At 46.7% G+C, this 25,534-nt stretch overlaps 1 protein-coding gene across 3 annotated transcripts in view; it reads left to right on the forward strand.

Annotated features, from left to right (window-relative positions):
- The window catches only part of slit1a (slit homolog 1a), an 82,567-nt gene that overhangs the window by 30,872 nt on the left and 26,161 nt on the right, over positions 1–25,534 (forward strand). For all 3 annotated transcript variants that reach the window (XM_084021946.1, XM_084021947.1, XM_084021948.1), the window contains exons 5-9: positions 15,278–15,349; positions 15,726–15,797; positions 17,099–17,170; positions 17,902–18,065; positions 22,067–22,214. In XM_084021946.1, coding sequence (XP_083878072.1) covers positions 15,278–15,349; positions 15,726–15,797; positions 17,099–17,170; positions 17,902–18,065; positions 22,067–22,214 — 528 coding nt within the window. The remainder of the gene's footprint in view (positions 1–15,277; positions 15,350–15,725; positions 15,798–17,098; positions 17,171–17,901; positions 18,066–22,066; positions 22,215–25,534) is intronic.

Genomic DNA, 25,534 nt, shown 5'->3' on the forward strand with positions numbered 1-25,534 from the left:
AAGTCTTGTTTAAATGATTTTTGATCACATTTATTCTTTTATTCTGCAGATTTTTAGACTACCTTCTTGTACGAATGCGTGTGCTAAGATGTTTAAGACCGCTGCATTGAGAAGTTTTAACTATTTTGTTGAAATAAAACTAATTGTGCCAAAAGCAACCAATGATAGGCAAAGAAACCCAAGACTGTTTTGTCCCTCTTAACAGCATAAATAAACCTTTCCTCACAGACAGGCTGCAGTAGAAACGCTCCTTTACTCCACTTGACTCACACTAGCAGGCCATCAAAAAGCAGGGAAACGCAGTAAAATCGGCTATAAATGAAATGGAGTGGTAAATAAAAGACACAGGAGACGCGTACGATTCAAGAAGTGGTTTTAAAGGTGCTAAGTGCTAGATCTTGACAATTTGGGTCATGTTGTGAGAGACGAGCATGAACCGCTCTCTGGTCGGCTGCTTCTGTCCGACTGACATGAGGGTGCAAGAACATAGAATGGCTGTAATCTCCTAATCATTAAACGGGGAACTACAGGATGTAAAAAAAAAAAAAAAGATGTGACTTCTGCCTGTGAGCACTAAGCCGGAGGAAGTCGGGATGCCAGATTTAAGTGGAGCAATATCCTCCTCGCATGTGTGAGGGAAGGGGGGAGCAGCTCTTGTTGAATGGGTGTCATCACGAGCAAACAGTCCCTTCGTCTCCGGCTGTATTGTTTGTTCAGAGCGATGCCAAGACTCGGTCCAGACTCGGACCCCGGAACGGTGAATGGGCCTGTAATTTTGAGGCGGCGCGGCGTTCCGCAGGGCTCACATTGATCTGCCATTGATAAAGTTAATGAGCGTGGACATGAGGCACGGAGCCTCGCCACAAAGACATCAAAGTGCCGCTGCTATGACTGGCCTGCTGTGCGACTGGCCTTCAGGCAGACACCCGGGCTGCCGCAACCTCGGACTCCCCAGGAGGGGAGAGGAGTGAGGGGAGGGGGGGTGGAGGTGGAGGGGGGTCTTGGCACTAAGTGTAAGGAGTTTGTATGTCTTCATCCTTTTCTCTTTTCTCCTCACTCTTTCTCTCTCTCTCTCTCTCTCTCATGCACATTTCTGGTGCACGGTTGGCATGTGTTTGTGGTTCTGAGTGGTGTTCACGGGGAAAGTATAGCAACAACTTTTGAGGGGCAAAGAAGATTTCTTAACCCCGATACTCTGCCTTTACTCACCACCTGCTGCTTGGGAACCTGCTGGCAACACACACACACACACACACATGCACGCGCACAAAGTCTTGCTACTAGGTAACCCATTGGCTATCTGCCTTTTCATTCCTCTCTGTCAACAGCAAATAAGAGAAGGGGAAAAAGCAAAATCCAAGAGCAAATATTGGCCTATGCAGACAAAGGCATTCCAGACAGGGTTGTCACTCTCACTCGCTCATCCTAAAAGTCCCATCCTCCTCCTCCCCTTCATCCCCCCATCCCTTCACACAACCCCTCCTGTTCCTTTCTCTATTTCCTCCCAAGGTCTCTCTTTTCAGCTCGGAGCGAGGCATCCTCTGCTCTCTCCGACACTGTGGTGTCTGACATGTTATAACAGAATGCATCTCTGTATTTGTATTTATATGTGTGTGTGCAAACGTGAGTAAATAGTCCAGCTCTGATTTCAGAATCAGAAAATAAAATAACGTGGACATCATGAGGCTAAAGACATTCTTTCTTTTTTTCCTCACCCCCACAGTCCACGTTGTCCCAGCCTTTTATTAGTCCTCCTCCTGTTCGTCGTCTTCCTCCCTCCCCTGCCTCTGGGGGTTCAGATGTCATCCTCATCCTTGTCAGAGGAGTCTAATGGATCGGTCACGCTCAGGGCCCTACCAGCCTGACTCACAGAGCTCGGGTGAAAGGTCACGGCTAGGGTGAGATAGGAACCTCAGAGAGAGGACATCCGCTTGGCTATTCCCAGACGTGCGTGCGTGTGTGTGTGTGTGTGTGTGTGTGTGTGTGTGTGTGTGTGTGTTATTTTCTCAATAAACACCTTCCCTGCACCAGTATGCTGGGTAGCAGGGAGGGGGGGGGGGGCGATTTGCACAGAGCAGTAAAATACACCAAAGAAAATAAATAGCAGGGTTCAGCTCCAGGATGTAGCATTGTCAGGTAAGCATACAAACGTGTACTTCCACACACACTCTCCCCGTGTCTGGCATATCCATCACAGCCTCTCGGGGCCTCCTGTTCTTTTCTGGAGGTCAGAGTTGAAAATGGTAGAGAGGACGCCTACATAGACAGACGTGGAGTCTGTGTGTGTGTGTGTGGGTTCCAGATCTGTGCAGCGCCTTGGTGTTGATTAGGTCTAGACCGGTGGGGTGATCTATCGCCATCTGAAGAAACACAAACCAAATGTATGTCTGGCAACAAGGCAAGTCAACACATATGATGATGTATGGCTTAAAGTTCTGAGGGTCGGCAGCACTTTGTCTCCAAAAAGTTGATGGTCTTTCTTGTGGGGGATTTTTTTTTTCTATATGGCAGGATTTTTCTTTTCCTCAGATCCTTTTTTTCCCCCTCGACACAGCTATGGTATAGGAGAATCTCGGCAGGCATCATTAATGCAGTGCACATTTCCACTCTGCCGTTTGCAGATTTCTTTTGTTTCCTATTTGACTTGGAGATTTTATATTGCCAGCCTATTATGTCCTGTCCTTCCCTCCATCTTTATTATCCTTTGTTTCTCCTCCACCACCCTCCTCTCCTCCTCCTCCTCCTACTCCTCCCTCTGACTTTTCCCTCCCTTTCTCCCTGGATGGTGAGTTTTAATTTCATGCCCCCTGCTCTGTCAGTTGGTCCTCTAGTGAGTGCCAGCCTGGCTTTGTGACACACAGCTTCCTCAGGGGCTAGCAGTCCCTTTAACACACACACACACACAGCCACAAATATGCATGCTCTCAGCCCCAGACTATGCATCATCATCCATGCAGAACTTATGATAATAAAATGATCCAGAAGTTGCTTTCAAGAGCACACAAAGATGCTTACTGTCAGGGACGTGATGACACAAGCGAGCACGGTGGCAAGTTAGTTCAACTCCAAGAACATGACACAGTGTTCACACGGAACAAAAAAGCTACTGTATTCCCACTTATCCATCACAGCTGTCGTTGTTTCAGTAATTCATCTAAAGGTATTGGCCTCATCTGGCCGGCGACAGTGTGCTAACTGTGCTGGCATGCATTCATTACTCCACGCAGACGAGTCGCAGCCCTGGGGAGTAATCAGTCTTTATGTTAATGCTGCTGGGTGATGATGGATGTGCTTCAGCCTCCATTGTGTTGGATTCTATCTGTTTGGAGAAGGAAATACCGTTTCCGTCATTCGGTGACATATTTACGCGCTTGTCGAGATGAGTTAGAACGATTATGTCGAGCTGCGACTTTGAAGTGCTTGGGATATTTTATTGATTCAACCTGGAGTACAGTTAGGTAGACAAAGAGACGCTTTAGCATAAGTCTGTGTGTGCGCGTGTCTGTGTGTGTGTGTGCGCTCTTGGCCCTTGTGGTAATAATCCATGCCTACGGCTGCATCTCTGCAAGGGTTCATTAACCCTGAAAGCTCCGTCTTCTCAGGCCTCATCTTTATCTCCTGATCATTGCGGATCACATCTGCTGCTCCAGGCCGGGTGCTCATTAATGAAAACACCTCAAGGCCATGTGTGACGCTTCTGAAATATTTTAAGGAAAGCAGGAGGGTAATATCCCATGCCAAATGAGAGGAAGGTAGACCTTCTGTCAACCATTTGGTGATTTTTTTCCCCCCTTTTTTGTCTTAAAAGCAAATGTTGAATCAAATCATACAAAACTAGTTTCACACTTAACCCTTTATGGCATCAAATGTGGAGGTTTTGGAGTCATTCGCTGAGGTTTTGAGATATCTGCTCTTGAATTAGCGTTGTCAGCCAAATTCTAAAGAGGTGAATGGAACTGCGATGCAAACATTGCAAAAGAGCAACGTGTCTTTCCAGAAACAGCGTGGCGGTTACGTCGGATAATCCACAGACCTCTCTGTGAACAATTTTCATGGGAAAAATCCCAAAGAAATAGTTCCAACGCAAACTGTTCACATTGAGGTCTGCCATAACGCTACGAGGAATAATTGTAAACGTCTTGTCGGTCATGGAAGCAGATAATATATATCCACCAGCCGAAATTGTTTCTGTCTGTCATTATGTGGTGGTGTAAGGTTTGCTTCACTCGCTCCCCTTCCTACATTGTATGCTGGCTGTCAGTGTGGGAGGATGAGGGTATTCCAGAGCAGCGTGGCGGACAGAGTAAAAATCCAGAGCGGCCACTGATGGCCTTTGTTAAGCTCTTTTTCTCAGGACGAACTCCCACCTACTGCAGCACAGCTGGGACCAACTCCATTGTCCTCTCCTTCCTCTGCCAGCCCTGAGACCTGCTTTCAGAAACAGAACACACACAGACAAATGTGCATGCTTGCAAACACACACACACACCACCCTCAAGGCTTAGTCACAATTCCAGCTGGGTACCTTTTGTCTCCTAGCAACCAGCACCTCTGCATTTTCTGGCCTTGCACCTCTAGTTTGGACTGAGAACCCAATCCCGGCACAGACGCGCGCTGACGAGAGTCGGGTTTTGAGTTAAATTGAATGTGGAAAAAAAAGTATTGGGTCGTTAGCTCTGATGGAATTACTTCCTTTATGTAGTGAAGTTGATTAAGAGCACCGATAGAACGGGAAAGAGAGCCAGAAAGTGAAAGCCCAGAGGCTTCGAATCACTTTCATTGCAAAATGTTTTCAGACAAGAGGTCTGAGAATTTGCTGCAACCAAAGATTTATGGTGAGCAGATAGGATTTAAAACGACCATTTAGAAGAAATACGGCGTGAGCACGGGCTCATCGTGAAGTTTAAAAGTTTGTTGTGTGTTGGTTTGTGAGCGGCGACGGCAGAGTGAGCGTAGTCTTCCTGACAGCCTCATGTGATATTAATGAGAAGATTTCCATAGTGTCAGAGACCCTGCAGTTATTTATTCATCGCTCCACGAATGCCTTCGCTGACCCCTGACATGGACACACACCTGCCTACTCAAATGCAGACGCACCGTGCGAGCTGACCACTGGTTAACCTCCATCTATACATAATAGTCTTTCTGGAACGAGCAGACGGAGGAGCAAAGTCCCAGAATGCTGCTGAGCACATAAGAAATCAAACCATCCACTGTTCTGGGAACATCTGTGGCAAACCCTCCGATCATTCAATACCACCAAGTGGTTATATTTGGTATAATTTAATTCCAATATAGCGTGATAATGTCTGACGTATTGATACAGTGTTGCAGTGATGGTGGCAGCAACAGGTAAAATCTGACGCTTGGCTATAAATCAATTCCTGCAACGGAGGAGCTGCGAGTCTAACGCGACCTTCCGCTCGCACAAGCTCTTGTCTCCAGCTAACCACCGCTCACCTTTGATTGTGTGATTTGTGTAGCACTGAGTGCAGAGATACAGACACCAGAGGCCTGACTTACTGCTGATTACATTGTGGTCTTGCTGCGTTGAGATAACGTGTGTGTGTGTGTGGGAGGGAGTGAAAGCACCGTACGTATGTGGGAGCATGCCTCGGAGTGTGCGTGCATGCGAGTGTGTCCTGTTAGAGATAAGGTGATACATGCCCCGGGTGAATTGTTGACTTGACGTCGACCACAATGCACCTGTCTCATATATCATGGTGAGCAGGAGGCACCATGGGTAACCGAGGGAAGAGCCCGCAGCCGTTATTACTCCATCACGTCAGCTCTCTCTTCTGTGCCGTGGGACGACTATATCTCCCACTCTGTGCAATGTGGCCTTATTTCCCCACAGCCATATGACACATATCTGCTACATGTTTATGTCAATGCACACCCAAAACATTGTAACAAAAGAAAAAGTGGTGAAAAGTTATAAAGTAATTGTATGTCCAACAATAACAAGCTGAATTGAAGGTATGTTTTACTTCTAACGAGTTCCTCTATTTAGAATAGATGTCCTTGGCTGTATATCTTTGCACCTCTGGGCTGTTTTTGAGTTTAGCTTTCAGAGGGATTTGGACAGAGAGCAGGCGCTCACCTTCCCTCTGGCTTAGTCCTCTCCTCTATTCTCCCTTCCTCTCCTCTCTCCTGATACTTTCCATGTGTGACGACGACTGCGAGAGCTTAAAGTAATGACGGTGAGGCTTCACTCTCGATTACGGCGAGGCCAGAGAATAGAGCCGGCTGTGTACGGGTTCCTCCGAGGGAGGGAGGGAGGGAGGGAGAAGGTGATCTATGCGGGGGGTTCATTTTGGTCAGCCGTCGTCGAATCTTCGACTTCACGTTTTCTTTTTTCTTCGTCTTTGTCCCTGAGATTCTACCCCCTCTGCATCCCGATGCGGCGCCGCACCTCCTCCAAGTGCACGCAGTGGATTTAAGTGTCTTGGAAGTGCGTTCGGTCCACGTGTTGATTGAAACCGCTCCTGACTGTGTGTGTGTCTTAGTGACAGTCCTGTGATCTGGTATCAGCCGCCTGTGGTTAGGTGTGGTGGATCTGTCATCCCAGTGGCTCAATAACACTGACCTCAGACCAGCTCTGCCAGGAAAAGCTGTCATCCGATCTTCCGGATCGGTTTTCCCCACTTTCTAGGTAGCCAGCCGTTCACAAAGAGGCATCTTTAACTACTTTAAGACCACACAGTGTGTGTGTGTGTGTGTGTGTGTGTGTTTGTGTGTGTGTGTGTGTGTGTGTGTGTGTGTGTGTGTGTGTGTGTGTGTGCAGCCACCCAGATTGGCTTTGTTGTCTTTCTAAATGGCGGTCTCCTTGCCTCTTGCTCCTGTCCCGACTATAAACCATCAGTCCGATCCAGCAAAAAAATGATTTCCAGGCTATTCTCAGAGATGGAGATCATTATTTCTGGCTTGTTGTAAGCCTGCTGGCTAATGTAGGGATAGATAATGGCAGTGATAATGGAGCCGTTGAGAGGTATGTTTTACCTCACCCTCCCTCCCCTCCCCTCCGCTCTGTTCCTCTCACACTTTTTTCCCCCCATTGTCCGGCAGGTAGACAGCATGATGGATGGACGGGGGCTTGGCTGCGTCCCCGCGCGCAAAGCGGCGCTATCGTACACCCCGCCGCCAGTTGATAGCGCCTGTAAGCGTTTGTCATGATCGATGCCGCTCAGGCCCTGCTCCATCACTCAGCTCGACTTGCCAATGAAAGGCCTGGGACACACTCAGAAACACAAGTAGACATAATGGTCGGGAGGAAATTAGGGTAAATCGAGAGCCGAGAGAAAGGACGGACCCCCCCGCTCACCCGCCCCTCCTCTTTCTTCGCCATGTTAACTCTTTCATCCGCTTCACGGATGGCAGAAAAGCGGCCAAATGTATGTATGTGCTCATATGGGATTTTTAAATCTACAAACACACATAGACATCATGAATCACTTAGAGTGAAAGAAGAGATGGGGCAAGAGTTAAACTAGTTCTGTCTTACTGTGTGTGTGTGTGTGTGTGTGTGTGTGTGTGTGTGTGTGTGTGTGTGTGTGTGTGTGTGTGTGTGTGTGTGTGTGTGTGTGCGTGTGCATCTGTCAGCCCTCATGTGGACTTGATAAGTTCCACTGACATTGTGTTTTCTCTTGGTGGTTGTTGAGTGTTCCAGTCTGGGAGCGCTGTGTGTTTCTCATTGGTTGGTGAGCTGTAGATGATTAGAGTGGAGACCATCCGTGAAATCCCCTTTAGGTCCCGTCGAAACGAGACAGTTAATGGATGTGTGTGTGTGTGTGGTGTGTTTATGTGTGTGTGTGTGTGCGTGTGTGTGTGTTATGAGAGCGAGGGAGACAGAGGGTGTTATGCTAGCTGTATTTTTCAACATCAGAATAAATCACAAACCTTCTCCAGATGCGTCCACATGGCCTCCTTCTCCCTCTTTCAGCACACGTATACGAGCGTAGGACATTAGAGAGTTGAAGACATGAACGAGGGCCGCGCTACGACGGTCTGTGCGGTCCGCCGCCCGATGACTTGCTTCCTCAAGTTCATATGAATAAATAGAGAAGGCGACGCAGCGGAGGGAAGCGACTGTTCCTCCTCCTTAGTCATCTCCACTGTCTTTTTATAGCCTGCTGGTTCTTGTGGACTTGTGTTGACATAAGCTTTCAGAAGAAAAGAAAATCTACAAAGAAGAAGATGCCATTGAATTATGCTGTGTTTGGTATTAGTGCAGTTTGTTTTCCATCAGAATTCTTTGAGAGAGCCTATATTTAGGCCTAGAAGGGGAGACGGAGAGACGTTCTCTCTCGAGTATTCCTTAAGCTTATTCCTCTCTTTATAAATGAGCAGTTTCTCCTTCCCCCGCTTATCAAGTCCTCCTCCCACTGACTTCCATCCAGCCCTCATCATCCGCTACGAAGGGACCAGAGAAACACCTTGTCTAGCCCACATCGGCGCTTCTGTGTGAACGTGAATGACGGATTTTATTTTTGAAGACGTGTGTTTTGACCTCCAGCTGATAACGGTAATCACGGTGATGTTAGAGGTGGTGGTGGTGGTGGTGGTGTCTGGCTCCCTGGTCCAGATCGCTGTGCGGAGGTGCAAATCACCGAGCGTAGACGGGAGAGAGGGAAAGCGGAGGGAGACACAGCTAGGAGGCATGTTTATCATTTATTTAAGCGACTAAAGCATAATGTTAAGGTGTGGAGAGAGGAGGATTGTGGGGGGGGGGGAGGACTGGGTGAGAAAGAAGGCGCAGATACTCTTGACCGCACACAGAAACACTCAGTCACTCTCTCCGGGCCACACAAATATACACACATACATGCCTGTGTTTTGGCAAGCACCCAAAGGCCCTGCAGCGTCGATCTATACTCCTTCTCACCTCATTCTCTTTAAGTTATTCCCCCGCTCTTAACACCTTCCCTCTTTTTTTTTTATTCATCTGCCTGACGCTGCCGACTCGTTGTCTTCTACGGCTCTCTGCTCTCCGACCAAAGGCATGTCTACGCATAAATGCAGCGTGTTAACGTAAACCGAGTGGGCCTTTGTGCAATCAGGCTCCGAAATGAGGCGATAACATCCACCTCCTGACTATAATTTTCTCTGATTGCATTCGTTGATCACTGACTCTCTGCTTCCCCTACCTGCTACTGGTATCGCACTCAAGTTTGGAGTCAATCGAAATAAGTCAAGTGTTTTTTTGTCAAGTGCAAATAGAAACATCTTAGCTAATTTGTTTTTCGGCTGTGCCAAACATTTTGCCTTCAAATGTGGGTTTAAAGTTTTATTGTTTGTGGGTTGTTGTGCTTTCTTTTTTCTTTTTCACGCTTATAATTCCTTGCTGGTGTGTACCTTTCCACTATTGATGTGGTGTCCTCTCTGCATATGTAGATGAGGTCTAATTAGGTCTAATTAATTACATATTCAAGGTTTGTGTCTCAGGGCCTGCCTGTTGCTGTTTTCTTCATTTTTATATATATATAAAAATCTATTTGTATCATATTAACACACAACAGTTTAGGAATCGTTGCTGTGTGCATCCGAAACGTGGATGTGAAAAATACACAAACACACTGTTCGTGTTTGGTTGGCTTATTTGGATGCATCGCTCCGTTATTTGCATTATCCTGAGTCATTTGTTGATACGTTTCCAGCTTCAGCCACTTCTCTCCGAGAGCCCACCGTTTATGTGTGCGGTTGTTTATGTGTGTGTCTACTTGTGGCTTTTTACCGCGCAGGGAGGAAGAAAGTAGTTAGCAGTTAGTGGCAGCACACTGCCATTCTTTTAACAGCCCTCACACACCTCATTAACTGTCTTAATGAGTAAGTAATCAGACACATTCCCCCTCTGTCGTTCTGTCCGTTTCTCCCCCCCTTTTAATGGAAGAATGAAATTAAGAGCATTTGGCAAGGGTAAACATTTTCTTATCATGTCGAAGTGATCGAGTGGAGGAATCAAGAAAACAAACACAGGTTAAAATAAATGCACTTATTCTGGCACACATACAGGCCCCTCCTTTCAGGATCAACAGTTATTTATGAGTACGAAATAGAATCAGGCACAAATAGAGGTTTTTCCACTGGATATGGTTCTACAGGAGTAAAATCTTTTCTGAGCTTGTCCTTATAATTAACTTGAGGTGGACTTAAGAAATGTTGCTCCATCCATCACTTTCAGATCATTTCCTTTGTTTTGAAATGCAAAAGTGCTGTATGAACGTCTCCTCTGTTGAGCATCCGAATGCCACATTTACCAACAGTTTTTAGATCACATGAGTTAAGATTGCACTTTGGAAATACTTCCCAATCCAATGCGGTGTAAAACGTTTAACGGTTGTTCTCTTATTAGTATTTTAAGGAGCTGTCAGCTTAGTTTATCTTACAACAGCGAGAAAAAAAAGTCTCTAGATCAACATGACAGGAGTTATTTTACCAGAGAAGTGCAAACAACGACGGAGCGAAGGAGAAAGAAAGTGCTAAAAGAGAACGTTAAGTGCGAGGGGGGGGGGTCAATGAAGGAGTGTCTTCCACATAAATCCTTAAATAGCGATGTGTATTTTCCCCTCAGTGAAACCTCTAAAACCGAGATGTCAGAACATCAGATCATCCCGTTTGATTCATGATCCGCTGTGTCAAACAACTATGGAGGCAGAGGTTATGAAATCTTTAGGCTGTGAAAGAGGCAATTGTTTGTGTTGGCATGTAGGCGTGTGTGAGCTTGTGTCCGTGCGCATGTTTTCATTTATTCATTAAAAGTTGTATATTACCTACCCGACAGAGGAGCACACTGTGGAGCCTGGAGCCCTGAGGGGTTCAACCAGAACACGTTGTCTGTTTTGAGGTGGCTGAACCGTTGCAACGTCCCCAGAAACGCCCTTTTTGCTGTCAGAAACAAAGAGTAAAGAATTCTTTAAGAAAGAGGGGGTTATCGTCTGCAAAAAAAAAAAAAGATGCTAATCTCTTTGCGCTGCTTTTCGGTTTAACAACTCATCGGTTATGCGGGCCACAGTGGGTATTTGTGTCATGCAGACGAGAGCTGAAGTCGCGTACAGTATTAGTGCAGTGTACTGAGATAGAGATCAGAGGTTAATGATGTGAATCAGACAGGAACCAGACATTACCTTCAGTGTGCAGCTAATCGCCAGACCAGGCGCCTTGAGCTATGTCTGATAACGTTGCTAATTATTCCAGATATAGACTCTGCAGGGATTCTTGTAAATAGACATATCAGTAGCCGGGTTTATTGTCGGAGCACTTTGCACTGACTAAACAATACCATTGTTTGCACAAGCAGAAAACCTTAAAAAAAATCCTGGGGGCTGCAGTTCATACGGCGAGGGCACACCTGAAAACATGTGTGTTACCTCATCATTAGGGCTACAATGGGAATGAACTGTGAGCAACGTCACCGAAAGAGAGCCAGGCTACATTAATGAACTAACTGCCCGCTTCGGGGTATGTAGTGCATTAAGGTAAATCTATACCAGGTCTTAGGCCGTTTGAACACCAACTTAGCCACACTCTCGCTCACTCAGGCATCAGTTCACACACCTGTGATGAAAAAGGGACTGGTGGGCATGCTGTGTGCAGGAAATAAGGAAACCAAGAAAAAAAAAAACACTAAGTTGCAGGTCTGACATCATTACAGCGCTCTGCGAGATGCCTGGGGGCCTGGACTGGGGCTGGAGGCTGCAGCCATGCCTCAGGATAGTCTTCATAGCGTTGTAATGAGTGCATGGAAGGAGTCTGGGCAGTGGGGTGTGGGGTGTGGCCATGAAGGTTTCCATGAAACCTTTTACCCCGAACAGAGCTGTGCAAGTGGAGTGAAGCTCCGAGGTTAGGACCTGCGGTCCTGCCTCTCATACTTTGTCTCCTGCAATACTTCTACTCCACCATCTGATGACTGTGAGGTCAGTTAAGCCTGAAGCAACATACGCACTCACATTTTAAGAAAGTGTGCTTTGGCCGGACACCCAAAGGCGAAATGATTTAATGGAGAAACAAATGACAAAGAGGAAGGAAACATGTCATTTCTGGCCGTGCCAGTACGGTTGTTAACTACGTCTGGCAGCTTCTCAAGTGATGCACTGTGGTGGTATTTGCTGAAGGGCTGTAACATTCGATTTACTGTCATGACTTAGTGATGGAGACCGTGGTGGCCAATATCCCTCTTTGCGGTGACTGTTCTCACATAATCATGTCTGTTTTTGAAGGGTTCAGTGCTTCCCTGGAAATTTGCTTCCAAACTAATCAGAAATGTCAAATATCCCGGAGCCAACACAGTCGGGGCCGAGCTTAAAGAATACCAGTAAGGGGCAACCACAGACTATGTAAAATACAGCATGGTCTCCCACAGAAATGTCCTGTTTGCCGTTTTAAGAATGTGTAAATGCAGAAATGTAGCGTTGCTAAATTTAATATCGCTCTGGCTCCCGTAGGAGTTGAACGCGTCGATAAATCCTTAAAGGACACAGAAGACTGCAGACTCCAAACCATGACCACTGTGATTATTCTGTTATATGTGACAGAGGAGAGAAAGGACCAGGCAGAGGGAGAAAGGCAATATAAGTAAATGAGAGAAAAGCAGACTTTCTGGCACGCTGGATAGCATCATTTAAAGGGTTGTCATGGGGCTTTCTTTTCTTTTTTTTTCAGGAACACATTGTCCCAGAACAGACCTACATTTATAAAGCGACCTCCCACGACCCCGGCATCTAATCCAATCAAACAGCGCCATAAGTGGGAGCAATATAGATCACTCCAGCCAATCGTGTTATAGCGTGCTAATAGGATTATGGGGGTTTTAGTGTGCGGATTCTACCCCAGAGCTTTCATTTTTACTACTTACACACATAGCATTGTATTCATATTGTCAGAGCCTTCTTGTTTCATCTTGTATTCCTGTTACGCATGCCTGTCGCCCGTCTCCGTGTTTCTTCCCTTCCCCTTGCACCCACTGTAGCCTCTGGCGCTCCAACAATGCTGTCCCAGCACAGCAGTCTGTTATCACTTCTTAATGTAACCCGGGAGCAAACACACAGAGACGACATGGAGAAGTCATTAACAGTGTGTCTGCAGCACGGCGCTACCAAATCTATGTGTGGGTTAGTGTGTGTGTTTGTTGCAGGAAGGTGAGGAGAAGGTGAGAGGACTAATTAGTTATCAGATATAAAGTGCAGGGCCACGTCGACCAAAAGCATTCCTCTCGCCTTGGTGCCTTGATAAGAGGCACCCAATATAGCCCGGCTGCCAGACTGACGCCTTCAACCCAGCGCCAGTTTTGCCAGGAGAACAACAAAGGAGCGAGAAGGGAACACAACTGTTCTGGCTCCCGTCGCACGTTAGTTAGCAGACATGAAGGTGGTTTTGATGTTTGGAGGATTTGATCCTGCAAAAATGTTGCAGGCTGACAGAAAAGATAGATTATTGTTGTGTAATTGCCTAAATTGCCTGCTGACTGCGTTGCCCCCCTAATATCTCGGCGAAAGCAGATGTTATGCAGATCTGCCGAGGAAATAAAAACTCCAGAACCTCTGATGATAAAATTAGAATGTGCCATTAGATGGAATATTTATGTCCCCCTTTGAACACGAGCCAGCGACGTGTGCGTTTCATTTGCACATCTGTATTTTTTTTTTTTTTTGCAAGTTGAGAATAACAACCAGACAAAGCTGTTGTCTTCACTGTCGAAATGAGATGCAGTTAAGATAATTGGGCGGCTTATTTGTTAGTTTATCCAACGTATAAAGGAGCTCATTTCATGGCCATTCCCACGTATGTGTCACTTCATGTTAAATACGCAGCCATATTCTAATGGGGGGGCACAACAAGTTACAGTCGACTCTTCTGTGCATTCATGTCAAATATTGAAGGGATATTTCAAGGAAAATGCCTCTTTTTATTTGGGTTAAAGTTCAACGTTTGCCTCGGATTTAATAAATTGAAACAACAGAGAAGCAAAGGCACAAATTCCATTTCTGATTGTGGTGCATTCTGCCTGCGGAGCGCCAGTTTCATTTCTGCTGCGCCATAAAAAGGCACAGCCACCCACTCATTAGATAGATTGCACAACACAATGGCTGTGGTGTGCTCTCCTCGTTTGTGTGTCCCATTTAAAACAAACGTATGTGCAATATTCATTCTGAGGAAAAGGGACTCTGGAACGGATGACCCAGAGGGGACGTTGTGTGAGACTGATGTGTCGCGGGGAGTCTTGGGACCCCATGGGGGTGAGGACGCTCGTTGTGTGCGTCATGGGAATGCACACTGTGGTATATATATTATCATTAAATAAGTAGAAGTCATCACTCTCATGCAGTTGTGTTGTGTAGTTTTATAGATTGTGGTGTCGTGCTTCAGCCTCTCTGCGAGCGACCATAAGTACTCTGTTTACGTCCATCTGAGCTGTGGGGGCCCTCCGTGTGTGTGTGTGTGTGTGTGTGTGTGTGTGTGTGTGTGTGTGTGTGTGTGTGTGTGTGTGTGTGTGTGTGTGTGTGTGTGTGTGTGTGTGTGTGTGTGGACGAGGGGCAGAGCCTTACTGAATGAGGTTAGCTCACCATTTAAACAACAGACAAAAGACGCTGCTAATTAAAACTATGGCTACTTGTGTTTCACTCACTCTCCTTCCCTCCTCTCCTCCGTGACCCTCCCCTCCCTCTCTTTCTCTCTCCCTTACTTTCACCACACACATGCACTTTTCAAATGCCTAATTTGTACCCACCGTTAAGCGCTGGACACACACACACACACACACACACACGCAGCCCAATAGTGAAAGATAATGTTCTTTGTGCTGCATCGCCCTAATGAATCCACCCCACTGGACCGGCAAGGACCCCTTCTTGGTCGCCGCCCTGCTGCCTGTTTGTTCGGTCTGTTCGGCAGTGAGTTGGGCACCAGAGTATGGTCGAGGCACAGAGAACACATTATCGCTTGAACGAACAATGAATAATACAGCCATTATAAAATAAACCACTCCGATGTGAGTGGCGCTCTCCATGGAGTACCACACCTCGGGGTTTTGGCACGGAGAGAACACACCATTCCCCTTAGCTTTCTGTTCTGCACCGGTGGCTGAGGTAAAACAGGGAGTGACCCTGAATAGAGTGAATTCTGCTGGTTGAAAAGCACACTTTAAACAGTGAAAGTCAAATATTTACCTTGGAAATTGCACTTTTTTTAAAGACCCATAAACCCTTCCGAACCAAACAAACCAAACCAAGCCATCCTCGAGGGTAAGTTATGAGTTACTAATTCCTTCTTATTGTCTCTACAGAGATCTGAGTGAGAACTTCATCCAATCCATCCCCAGAAAAGCCTTCAGAGGAGCTACAGACATCAAAAACCTGTGAGTACCTCCCTGCAACCAACAGTTATTTTCATTATTATTTCATATAATGAACATATTGTTTTGTGTATGGCATTGTCTGACAGTCCAAGCCTAAGATATTCAGTTTCTAGAAGTGTAAGGAAATCACACAGAAAGCTACTGTAAGTGAGCAGCAGAAGAGCTGTGCTCAGTCAGTGTATTTCCAGATCCCCTTTGCTTCCTCACACTTCAATTCCTACATGAGCTGAGGTGACTGAGCCAGTATCGATTTACCATAGTCCATCAGCGTGCTACTTACTGTATCGATGATAACAATGACCCCGCAGGGAGACAGAAACATTGTGTATGTGTCTGGTGTAACTAAGCCTCTCTCTCTTTCCTGTGCGCTCCGCAGTCAGCTGGATAAAAACCACATCAGCTGCATCGAGGACGGAGCCTTCAGAGCGCTGAGAGGCTTGGAAGTGCTGTAAGTATCTGAATGCTCATCCAGCCCCGTCTCACCACTTAGTTAAATGAAGACATTGTTTTTGCCCCGCTGATAATCATAACTAATATACACACATAGCACAGACCTTTCATTAGTACGACCTTGGTTGTTTTGCCAAAATACTCCCAGTGGGCCTCGTGGAGGGGCCTGCGTCATGGAGACCAAGCTCCATTGTTCCACACAGTTGACAGCAGCGTTCCCCTCCATCCCATTAACACTCCCCCCTACACACACACACACACACACACACACACACACACACACACACACACCAATCCTCCACCTCCATCTACACCCCTGGGCGGGCCATCTGACGAGGGAGTTCCAACCATCTTGATCAAAAATCCCATTTAAGTGAGCGTTCCAGCCTCGGTGACCGTGTTTTGAAAACATTCAATTAATCATCCCTTGTCATAAAATCCTAATCACAGGCCTCCGTTAGAGCTCTCCACCTGAAACAATGTAGACTCACTGTGCAGTCCGGGGGACAAAGGCATTTTGACAGCCTTTTTATTTTTATGGTAAAAGACTGTGTTGTGTGTGTGTGTGTGTGTGTGTGTGTGTGTGTGTGTGTGTGTGTGTGTGTGTGTGTGTGTGTGTGTGTGTGTGTGTGTGTGTGTGTGTGTGTGTGTGTTTGTGGGGGATTTTAAAGGGGGTGGGGAGACAATAACAAAAAGCCATTAAAGGCTGCTTGCATGGCGTGGATGGATTGCAGATGTAGTCATAGGTTTGTCATGATGGTGTAAGAGGGGGGAATTGTTTGTGTGTGTGTGTGGGGGGGGTATCTATAGGTTTTATGGGGGAGGAGGACAGGTTGTGTTCAAAGGGGGAGCAGCTTGAAATATGGTGGAGGGTTATTAGGCTGATTGAAATGACCCGATTCTCTCACTGCAGCTGATGTTCAGGGTGTGTGTGTGCGTGTGTGTGTGTGTGTGTGTGTGTGTGTGTGTGTGTGTGTGTGTGTGTGTGTGTGTGTGCATGGTATGTTTCCGCGATCTACAAGTTGGGGTGCTTCTGATCATGCTTGTATATTTGCATGCACGCCAGTATGTGTGCGTGGGAGGTGCGAGGGCTTCCCATCTGCGTGGAGTGAGGTGTTAAATTCCCAGCGGGATGCCACAAAGCGAGACGAAGAGAAAAGAGAGAGAGAGAGGGGCGGGGATGTATTTAAAAGAGATGGAGTGGAAGAGGACGGCTGCAGAAACTCTTTTTGAAGTATATATATATATATATACACTCAGTTCTCCGATGTCACTTTGTGCGCTCTTTTCTTTCCACAGAACGCTGAACAACAACAACATCAGCAGCATCCCCGTCTCCAGCTTCAACCACATGCCCAAGCTACGAACCTTGTGAGTCACACCTACCCCACCACAGTGCTCTCTGCCTCCCCGGAGGCAGAATATAAACTCTGTCCCACATGCATGCAGTCCCATACAATCTCAACCGGAGGAGATACGTTCAGTCGTTCCATGCAAAACCACACAGCACCACAGATGGGTCTGTATCGATGCCAGGGGCCATTATCCCCCTCCATCTAAACACACACTCAACTGGCCCCCCAAAATAGCACCAGGAGCCTATTGTGTATTGTGCATTGTATGTGATTACTAAATCTGAAATTATGTACAAATTAAAAGAATTATGCCTGCCGAAGACCTCTCAGAGCCGTGACTCCACGGCTCTTGCGGTGGCGTTTTGGGCTTCCTCGCTCCCAGTGGGGTTATATTAAAATGGCTTTTCTGTTTGTGTGCGCTCTACGTGTCTGTAGACACAGGTTCCCAAGTAAGCGTACGTGCTCCAGACGTCCACCGCACCACAGAAAGAGTTATTCTGGACCGGCACAGCATTCCGGGAATGCCGTGTTTGGAGTATTGGGTTTAGTGTTGCTCCCTTTTTTTGAATGTGCCATTTACAATCATCCGTGTAGCGTATCATTTAGAGCGTTTGGCCACAGGGATTGGATGTGATGAGCTCTTGGAAAGAATAGACTTTTTTTTTGTGCCCTCAGCTGGTGGGGTTTTCGATAGCGAAGAAGAGATCTTTTAACACGTTTGATTTTATTCTCTCTTTTTTTTTACAGCCGTCTCCACTCCAACAATCTGAACTGTGACTGTCACCTGGCCTGGTTGGCCCAGTGGCTCAGACAGAGGCCTACGATTGGTCTATTCACCCAGTGTACTAGCCCAACTGAGCTCAGAGGACTCAACGTGGCAGAGGTTCAGAAACACGAGTTCAGCTGTTCAGGTAAGACTTCTACAAGAACATTGCATTGCTTATTGTACAATGTTTATTTCGTCATTTAGATGCTCAGTGGATAAAGCTAGTTCTACAGCATCTTAAATAGGGATGAAAGAGCATTCTGTTTTTGTGTACTTTGATCCAAAAAACTGCCAAAAACTCCCTGTCCCAGCGAGCATATATTCTCTCCTCCCTCCACTCCCACTGTGTTTTCACGTCAGTGTTTTCACCTGGCAGCCACCTGACAGCTCCACTGCCCCCGGGCAACCCCACGGCTCTCCTCCGGCCCTTTCATGTGTCTCCAGCTTTGCTGGCAGGAAATACTATGACATATAATATATATATATATATATATATATATATATTAACCTCACATCTGGAGCAGTGACAGTAGTAGCCCTCTCTTCAGTCCTTATTCATGGCCTCTCACCTCTTCACACAGGATTATTTGGCTTTTAACTCCCAGTTTCGTGTGTGTGTGTGTGTGTGTGTGTGTGTGTGTGTGTGTGTGTGTGTGTGTTGGAGCATGTGTGGTGGGGTTATCATATCAGGACAATGGAAAAACAGCATGAGAACCTCAACGCCCCACAAGGCCATCTCACTCTCAACACCAGCTGTGCGGGGTGTTTGTGTCTACATTTGTGTGTGTGTTGTGGGTTTCTCTCTCTCTCTCTCTCTTTCTCTCTCTTCCTCTCCCTCCCTCTCCATGGGTTGTGATTTTTACGCAGCCATACGGCGTGACAGCACAGATCATTAACTATTCATCGCCCAGGGAAAGAGACTCAAAGCGTGGGAGTGTAACGATTCCAGATAGGAAAGGGGAGCAGTGGGTGTCGGGGAAACTTTGTGGTCTGGAAGACACAGAAAGTTGAGGCTTTCGGATGATGGGGGAGTCGCGGTTCACGTAGCGTGCTGATATTAGCTTCCACCATGTCAGAATTTTAATGGGCTGTTGTTTTTTTAATTGGAGAAAGCTGCAGCGGATCGATTGGTTCTCTGTGAGTTTTAATAGCGACCGGTCATTCATTCACACACAACGGGACGAAAACCGAAATCTCCTGATGTGTATTTCGGCTTCTCTCTGCATAAATACACACTCACGCAAACACGTGCACACACAAAAAAAAAAAACACTCCCAATTTCTTTTCGAGTGGATGAATGACCAGAAGTTGAACTCCCAGCGAAGGACTCATTAGGGACCGGCTTGCTGGCACACACACACACACACACACACACACACACACACATACTGTATACTTGTGTACGTAGAGTGTGCTGTGACCAGGCCAGGCCACCTGCGGGGGATTTGGGGCGGGGTGGCGCTCTGTTGGACGAGAGGAAGAGGGAAAATTGAGGCATGTTGTTGCAAGAAGACAGAAGAAGGGAAATGGGGTACAGCCTGCTAGTAGTTGTTGTAAATTATGATGAAATCCTGCAGCACTCTCGGCATCGTGACTCACTGACTATCGCTCCCAGTATTCGGCTGGAAAGCGTCACGATATTGTACTTTTTTTTTTTTTTTACGTCAGTAATGAGCAGAGTAACACATTTACTGCTTCACTTCGAGGAATAATGTCAGATTGTTCCAGGCAGTCGTTTCCCATCAATCTTAAAAACACATTAAAGTTGAACAATCCAAAAAAACTTGCATCAAGGGCTCATTATTTTCAGTTGCTGACAGTGTATCCATACTTCATGTTGAGGAAACAGCCACAAGCTTTTAAAACAAAATACAAAACAGGTTTGCAAATTGGATATAAAAAATATATCAATAATTTGCAATGCAAACACCTTTTCTTATATTTTTCAGTTGGGCTTATTTCTTTCCAATTTTCCCTTCATCTTCAATAACCAGATGCTGTTTTTGAGCTTTTCTCACCAGCTGATCGTGTTTAAAAAGAGTAGGAATCTAGCCATTTAAATTCTAATCTCTTTGAGAAAACTGGCAAAACATAATGGTCCAAATATCACTGCCAAGCCATTTTCATCCTAATTACTCATAATCCTCAGAATGATGACTTTAGTTCTTGTGAATGGCCTCCGCTGTGATTTTATCAAGTGAAACATTTACACGTAAACCGTCTTAATCGTTTACAGGAGAGGTAGCTAAAAGTTAGTAGCTGATTGTGCCAATTCGAGGTTCAACACCATAAAAAATGAATCACTCTTACTCTGAATGACCGCTCACGGGGAATAATGAATGGCAAAAAAAAAACGTGTGCTTGAAATGAGCAATGAGTAATGAATTGTTTGAGGTGTGGAATGAAATATATAATGCCTGTAGTGGAAAATCGGGAAGAACTGAGTGAATAAACAGTAACAAGATGAGAGACCCAGTGAACCCGACTGTGCTGAAAGGGAATATGAAGGAGACAAATGGAAATACGCCAGTGATAACATTTTGAAACGACGAGGTGGAGCGAGGTTAAATGTGAAGCCATTGGCTGAGATATGGCGAGGCTGAAAATGAGGATGCGAGAGAGAGCAGAAAGAGCAGCTGTGTGAGGGGGAAGTGATAGAAAGGTGGAAGCAAATAAAAGAAGGGAACTGGGACGGGAATAGAGTGGTAGAGACAGCGGCTGGGAGGGAGATAATGGGGAAAACAGCACCGGGAGGAACAGGGGACGAGGGTACATCAAACGGCCTCACCTCAAGTATACCTGTCAGAGAGCTGTCATTGTTAAGGCCGCTCCAGCTGTGCTCTGCACTCTCCCTGATCCCCGGCCTGTCAAATATGCCATGTTAGATCAGAAGGGAGTTCTTCTCTGCCCTACACCTGATCCCAGATCTGTCAAAGCTCTGCCATCCCAGATCACAGGGCCTCAGATCACGTGGGCTGAGCGACGATTTCTCGCGCTCGATGCTATTTGTCGTGTTTACTTGATCTCCGGATCTGTCAAAGCATCGCGTCCCTCCAGGTAATTGATTGTGATTGACCGGATACACCTTAGACTTTGCTCACCTGGTTTAACGGTCCGAGAGTCATTTCATGGTAAAGCAGCGATTTCTTTGTTTTTGTTGGTTTTGGGAATGGAGCTTTGAGCGTTGTGTTTTTTTCCATCACTGACTGTCACCATCACTCACCCCGTCTTCCTCTCCCCCTGAAATCTCGAGCCCCACTTCACTCTCCCTTGCCAACATTTTCCACACAAGCAGAGCGATAGATAGGAAAGTAATCAAATATTCATGGTTTGAAACTCGGATTAGTAATGCTGTGTAAATGAGGCCATTTAAAAGTCTGTTTTATTCATTTTATCTGGGTTAGGCTCACACACACACACACACACACCAAACACGCTGCGCTGGCAGTGCATGCACCCGCTCGTCACCGTATCGTTGACAGTGCCGCAGCTATTTGAACAGGTATCTAGAGACAGTGTGATGGGTTGCGTGCTCTGTATGCAAATTGAAAAGTTGAAGTGTTTTAGAACAAATAGAAGTGGAGAGGGGTTATAAAGCTGAATGTGCAGAACGGCATCAATTCCAGCAGAAGAACGCAGACTCAGGAGGAACATTTAGTGTAGAGATCAATGGATGTTATTGGGAGGCCTTCAATCGGCGCTCCGGCTCTATTATTCATGTCTTTCTTCTCCTCTCAATGCACTGTGGCACTCCTTTGATAGATAACCTAGTTTCTTGCCCATTGATTCTCAAGGATGCACGGCTTAACAATAAAGTCAAGAGTATTTTTTTTCCCCCTCCTCAATGTCAAATCATCCCCGGGAATGCGCGTTCATTGGAAATTCGGTTTCTAAAAAGCACAAAGGGTTGATGATGTGAACGGCAGCGGAAGAGCTCGATCTCCACGAGTGCGAGAGCTGCTCCGCGTCGGCGCACAAATCCCCCAGCAAACTGTCTCACCCTCTAATCCCGCTGTAAGTCGACCGAATCCACCTGTGCTCACACACCTGTAGGAGCCGCGTGTTCCTCCTTTCTGATCGTGTGGCCGTCCTGTTTCCGCCTCTCATGTAGTTTCTCTGTCTCTCGCCCCTACGTGTGTCTTCAGGTCACCAGGAGTCTTCCAGCCTTCAGCCGTGCAGCATCGGGGTGGGCTCGTGCCCCGCCATGTGTACCTGCAGCAACAACATCGTGGACTGTAGAGGGAAAGGTCTCACCGCTATCCCAGCCAACCTGCCCGACACCATGGCCGAGATGTAAGCACATTACCTGTTTTCTCGACACAGGGGGAAAAAGTCAGTGAAATCCAATTTAAAGGACGGTTTCAAAGCCAAATTAGGTGAAAAAAATGAAAAAGGGTCAAGATTTGCAGATAAATTTAGATGCAAAAGCAATATTTCTTTTTTTTACCAATCAACACTTACAACAGTTGCTGTACAGCTCAGAATGGATCTGATTGTGGTCCGATTTACAGGGAGGGGACTCGGACACCCATGGCTGCATTGTTCTATGAAGCATGGCAGACGCATTTGTCTGAGAGCCGCATTTAAGATGTGCTTGTTTCACATGTATGCACGTATGCTTGTGTGGCGGTGTGACAAGGCTGAGCGGATTTAAACACGCGTGGTTTATGTTCATATGCTGTTCTAGCTTGCTTTTCTCACCATGCATCACCTGGCAGCGAGAGACATCCATTTGCTTGTAGGGAGACACATGCAGCGCCCTCTTATCGGCTCAGATGGCTGTGAACCGCGTGCGAGTGCTCTGCCGACATCCCGTCCTCGCTTTATCAGCCCTCCAACATCTGTCTGGGCATTAACTGTTTACGGCCCACATGCTATCAGCCTACCGTGATTCCCGGGAATGCACGGCTAGACTGTTCAAGGTAGTGCTTCTGCTCCCTTTATCGGGGAGGGTTTAATGCCCCTGGCAGAAGTCTGCATGGAATAGTACAGCAACGTGGTGATTTATGCGCGGTGAGAAAAAGGGAGGAAGCCCAGCAGTCTCATCGCATGTTCTTCCAAGGAGCTTGTGTGTAGTTAGGAGGACACAGCAAGTTTCTAGGTCTCCTCCTCCCCATAGGGTCTGTTTATAAATACCCAGTTCTATGGAAGTCACGGATCCCATGTTCCCCAACAACCCTGACCCATTTCTAGTGCAGTGGTGTGCTCAATTTCCTAATTTGGACACGCAGCTTCTGTGTGTTCTTGTCTCATTGAATGACCACCCAAGAAATATGGAGGGATTTTAAGTCATTTACAGGTCTTTACGCATGCATATTGAGTAATTCAGCCTCTCCGTTTTTGCCGTGTTTTATGGTTTGAAGACCTCTTCCACATGGCCTCCGGTTGTAATGTTCCACAAGTGGAGTATCTCGTAGAGACCGATGTGATCTATGAGCCCAATAACCGGCAAGCAGCACTAATGGGACAACGGGGAGACGGCTGAAAGATAGTTCTACCATGCACAGGTTTTTATAGACAGTGGATTCTCTCTGCGCAGCAGATGAGTAAAGACATTTTAAAAGTCTCCCTGCCCTTCACATCTAATTGGCGCTTAACCGCGGCCCGCTTATAAACCCTACCGTGTTCTGATTCATCGTTTACAAGACCGGGCCAAAACACTGGCTCATAGCACGGCATTCCTCCCGCCCTGCCCATCAGGTTACAGGTTATATTCCCACAACGCTCTTTTTCCTCCAGTCTTCCTCCTCCTCCTCTCTTGATTTCTTTTTTCTTTTTTCTTCTCCCGGCTTTGAGGAGTCAGATCGGCGTTGAAGGAATAAAAAGGGACGGGAGTCTCCGTTCAGTAATTTGGTGCAGCAGGTTTGATCTGTGCTTGAAGTTCATTATAAAATCAGTTTCAATTACAGCAAGGCGGGCTGCCGGGTATCAAGGCCAGCCTAATGCCTCGTTAATGAGGCACTCTGAAACGCGCATACACACACAAACACACACATGCTGCTCTCATTATGTACAAATCGGAGAACGGCAACCTCCCTGCCCTGCTCTCCCCCTAATGAATGCCAGTGTTGTGTTTATGGCTGTGGGGATGTGAGCTGGTTTCTGTACTCCTCTCTTGTGAGACCAGGCCCAGTTAGCCTAAACACTACCACAACAGATTATTATGCAGTGCACCATAGTCTCTGTCTGCAATGACTGAACTCTGCCATATAAAAAAAATCCCCCCCCACCCCGCCTTTCATCTGCTGCTGCGGTCCTGCCATCCATTTCTGACTCACGCACGCACCGGGTGAATACCCAAAGGCGTAATGTGTTTCCCCTTAATGAAAAACATGCTCGGATCCTAATGAAAAGGATGAGGACCATTGATTGGGCTGACACAAACACCGGTTCACGGACGCATGCAGACAGACACATAAACAAATGTTCCACCTGACAAATTGGATGGGAACCATCGATCGTCCGCCCGAAGGCCACTCTGAGATACCGTTTCCTTCCCCCCCTTTGCCAATTGGACAAAGCCTCTTCTTTTCTTGATTGGAGGGATTAAGTCGCTTCGCCCGAATCGATCTCAGGAAATGCTAAAAAGTTGTCAGGCAGCGTTTGTGTGTCCTTGCCTGGCTCGGAGGGGTTTTTTGTTATATGCTGACACACAGCGTGGGTACCACAGCGCGTAGACGCACATGCAACCAGCACGTAGAGTGCCAGACTGGTGTGGGAGAGTCAGACAGACTGGTTTGATGAGAGAAGACTCTAAAGCCACTTGGCCCGGCGCTCTGCCGCAGGGTGAGGGCAGAGGAACCACAGCGCTGTCACCCGCCTGTAAATCCACGGACACATCGGGACAGGCAGACAAAAACAGACAGGGAGAGCATGCACACCACAGGAATCTGTGGTCGGGAATCGCTGCTATCCTAAGAATGTCAATTACGCTCTTATATCGCTCCATAAATGCAGACCACTCCTTTGAAGGGGGGAAAGATGCCTGATTGAAAAATTTGGAGACTCACAACTGTTAAGTGGCTGTGGTAAACGTCTAACAAAACATTTACCCCCCATGAATAGACATAAACATAAGCAGAGGCAGGAGGCGTAAGAGGCGTGTAATAAATCTGACATGTCTGTAATAGAATAATTAAATCATGTGGCCTCGGGAAGGAATCACATCCTTAATGGAATGATTGTGAAATCTATCAACAACAGAGTTTGACAGAGTTTTGCTGATTTTTCAAAAAATGTCTAATTTTCCTGCGGTGACAAATTGCATTTCGATGGCCTTTATATTGTGGCCTCCGGACTTCCACGGCTCGCACGGGCCCTCGTCCCCTGTTCTGCAGCCGGCAGGCAGCATGGTAGGACAACTAGACAGGCGAACAGCTAGCTCCCTCCGGGCCCCGCTAAGCCTTGTTAAGGACGGTTTTAAAAGCTGTGAAGTGACCTGCAGATAAACAGCCCTCTGCCAGATACACCAGGGAGCCGAGTCCCAAGCAGCAGCCGGCCAGAAACACGCAGACGTGCATGCCCAAGCTAATGGGGTTTAGTGATGTCTGGTTCCACTAAACCATCTGAGAGTGATTAGACTCTGTGCCCCGATCTGGTCCAAACGCAGTGAC

Source organism: Eutrigla gurnardus (genome assembly GCF_963514095.1).
Source record: "Eutrigla gurnardus genome assembly, chromosome: 11".
Taxonomy (NCBI): Eukaryota; Metazoa; Chordata; class Actinopteri; order Perciformes; family Triglidae; genus Eutrigla; species Eutrigla gurnardus.